Source organism: Dendronephthya gigantea, unplaced genomic scaffold, assembly GCF_004324835.1.
Source record: "Dendronephthya gigantea isolate DGI-Jeju-01 unplaced genomic scaffold, DenGig_1.0 000391F, whole genome shotgun sequence".
In the NCBI taxonomy this organism is placed as follows: domain Eukaryota; kingdom Metazoa; phylum Cnidaria; class Anthozoa; order Malacalcyonacea; family Nephtheidae; genus Dendronephthya; species Dendronephthya gigantea.
In genome coordinates, this window is record NW_021163401.1 from 18,631 (window position 1) to 21,984 (window position 3,354).

General features: G+C 37.3%; 1 protein-coding gene across 1 annotated transcript; it reads left to right on the top strand.

The window, feature by feature from the left end:
• Window positions 1-1,597: 1,597 nt before the first annotated feature.
• Window positions 1,598-2,617, top strand: LOC114542761 (histamine H2 receptor-like). The gene is made up of 2 exons (XM_028562221.1): window positions 1,598-2,144; window positions 2,397-2,617. The coding sequence occupies exons 1-2, from the start codon at window positions 1,598-1,600 to the stop codon at window positions 2,615-2,617; spliced, it is 768 nt and encodes a 255-aa protein (XP_028418022.1).
• The last annotated feature ends 737 nt before the right edge of the window (window positions 2,618-3,354 follow it).

Consider the following 3,354-nt stretch of genomic DNA (forward strand, 5'->3'; position numbering starts at 1 on the left):
ATATTGACTTCGACATTGTATTTTTAAGAAAGTACTAATTTCTGATATCATATATTTTTCTCGGCCGATTCTATGTCAATGCCTAGTGGCAATCAGGCGAAAACGCCTTTGAACATGCAATACCCCACGGTCACGTTAGAAACATACACATAAAATATCTTAGAGTTAGAGCGTTTTTTCTGCGACCCTTAATAGACTATTACAGGGTGGATTTCCACCTGCAGAGAAATAGTTCAGTAGAAATATAGAAATAACATTTGCATATTTTCTATTGAATTCAGAACAGTCAGGTTGATTTATGCTGTTAAAATTCGAAAGAAAATGTGCAAATATTTCGCTGGGGAACCATTTCTCTGTAAGTGGAAATCCAACCTTAGAGAATCCGTTTTTTGAGAAGCAAAGTCGGCTTGGCTTCTGGAAATTCAATTTCATTTCATGTAAGTGCAACTTAAGCTTTTTGGTATTCAGTCAACGACACAGGCAACAACATATTTCCACTAAATGCCGCATGTGACGTTTCCTGTCAGTTCATTCAGGGTGTATACGATATTTTTTTCCCCCGATATCGGTAATATGGCTATATATAGTGAAATGCCTTAAATGTATATTATCGTTGTATATATTAGATGTTAATATGTGCATGCCTCTCATTTCACAAGCTGTGATGTTGTTAATGACCGTATTGTAATATATTTTATCCATTAATATTTATGACTTTGATAATACAGACCAATATTGCCACTGTGAGATATGACAGACTGCGTACATGCGTTTGGGTTGAATTGTTTCTTCTTTTTCATCTTCATCTTCAGGAAACAATTTTTGTACGGGATCTTTCGCTTTCGTGAAAACTAGGTTACAGAAAATGATATTTTTTGCAAAAAAATGTTCTCATAACCTTCTATATGAAAACAAGTTACAAAATGAAATGAAATAGGAGGAAATAATACGTTTGGGAAATACTGCACGAGTATGAATTCATTTTGATTGCTTTCATAGTATAGTTATTTACCGCATAAAATTGGATTTTTATTGGTAATTTAAGTGACAGAGCGCATCTTCAATAATACTAACGGTTAGTTTTAACTGGAAGAGCGGGTATCGTAATTATATTCACCCTCTAACAGCAGAGTTATTTTAACTAGAAGAGATATTGAATTTAGGAAGTCAATGCAATTTATGTCTGGATTACAAAAAATGATCACATCAAAAGGGGGAGTGCCTCAAATTACTGCATGAAGAAAGTAAATCGCTACATACGTTATGTAACAACATACTGTATAATTATACATATAAATAATTGATTGTGACTAAAATATTTCTTCTCGCATGGTATGCATTGTCATCGATTTCGGTATAAAATGGCAGGATATAAGTGTTTCAGCAGACAGACTGAACTGAAAAACGGCAGAGCTATATACGCATTATCTCGCATTATATACATACGATGATATTGAAATACATATACTTAAATTATGGACCAGTTGAGCTACAACTGTTGTAAAAGCTAAGGCTCACTTTTTTTTAATTTACCTTTTTTAGCCCCAATATTTCTGCTTTGAATATTCTCAAGTAAGGGCCATCGTCGACATCGGAAATGTCTTACCTACAAGAAACGTTTGAAGAACGCTGTCACACCACAGGAGCACCAAGTCACCTTTCGTTTTTCACCGCATCAATATCGATTCTACTTTTAGTTACAAATATCCCTGGGAACCTCCTTCTAATCCTTGCTGTAGCCTTTGATCCTCATAAAAACCTCCGGAGCCCGTTTAACTATCTCATGTCAAATCTAGCCGTCGCTGACCTCATAGTTGGTTTAGTGACTGGACCGTTGTCAGTCAACTATCATATTAAGGAAGGTCTGTATGGGCGGCTATCTATTGGGGAAATCAGACTGTTTCATATGAGTTACTTTGTGTCATGCACGGCGAGTATTCTGAGCCTTGCGTCACTGGCAACCGAACGGTACCTCGCTATGAGAAATCCCCACAACTATCGCAACAAGTTAACCCGAAAGAGAATCCTCATGACCGTCATTTTAATATGGCTCGTATCCTTCACACTACCTTTCATATATTTTGAAGTGGGGTCTATAACTTGTGCATTTATACTGGCAAACACTGCAGTCTTTCTAGCTCTTGGTATCATGTGTTCACTTACGGTCTGATGATATACAAATTCAAACCTATAAAACTCGTATCCAGAGCGCGCAGAAGGCAAAAAAGAAAAATAATGATCTGTGTTGCGTGGTCAGTAAAGATTACCAGGACAACAGTAGGCATGGTGAAAGACGAATAGACACGACGTCATCAGCAACGACAACGACTGTCGCCGTGACAACACGGTTCGCATGGAAACCAAAGTCACAAAAATGTTTCTGGTTGTCATGGCAGCAGTGCTTGGCTGCTATGGTCCTTCCGCCATATTTATTTACACGATGAGTTTTTGCGAAACATGCAGCTGTGAGGCTTTGCACTGGTTTAGAGATTTGCAGTTCTTGTTTGTGCTTCTCAATTCGTCTGTGAATTTCTTTTGCTATGGTTTAAGGTCGCGAAGGTTTCGGAAGGCGTTTGCAACAATCTTGAGGTTACCAAATTTGCAGGAAATTCCATGACTATGTCAACTCCGTCTTCAGAAATCGAGGTTACCAAAAAAGCCTAAAGATCAAAAGTGCTGTTCTGATGTTTAAACTTTTATTTACGATTATCAAATCATAATTATCACGATAAATAAGCACAAGCAGACCGTTTCCCAGTCTTCCTTAGCTCACTTCACTACCGAGTTTATTCAATTAAAAATGTAAATAGATAAACAGCCATCTCTTCTTATGTTAGGGCTTATCTTAACTGACACTGTTGTTGAAACTCCTCGGTCTAGTAAACTATGTCTATAGCTATCTATTTTGAAATATTTAACTCGTAATCTTTTCTAAAATATTTTGCAGCTTTTTATGCATGTTCTTCTTACGTTAACTGTATGAGGCTACAAAGTAAACATAAAAAGCAGTAAATTTTCAAATAAACTTTAACTGAATATTAGTTCTAATTGTAGCTTGTCGATACTGATAGGACATTTCTAATGCAGCGAGTTTGATTAAGTATTTAAACTGGCAAGCAGCGTACCGGTAAGTTCCATCAACCATGTTCCACGGTCCATGTTCCATGAACAACATACCGAAGCAACCGCCGGAAGTTGTTTTTGACCTGCGATTACTGGGCATGTCTTTTCCGGGATTGATTTTCTGCGGAGCTCACCAGCTAACCCACTTATTCCAGGCTGAGGCATAGGCACTGGTGGTATTTCTTCTCCATGCCGCAAGCAGAATTTTTCTAGTTTCCTCTGAAATGTCTT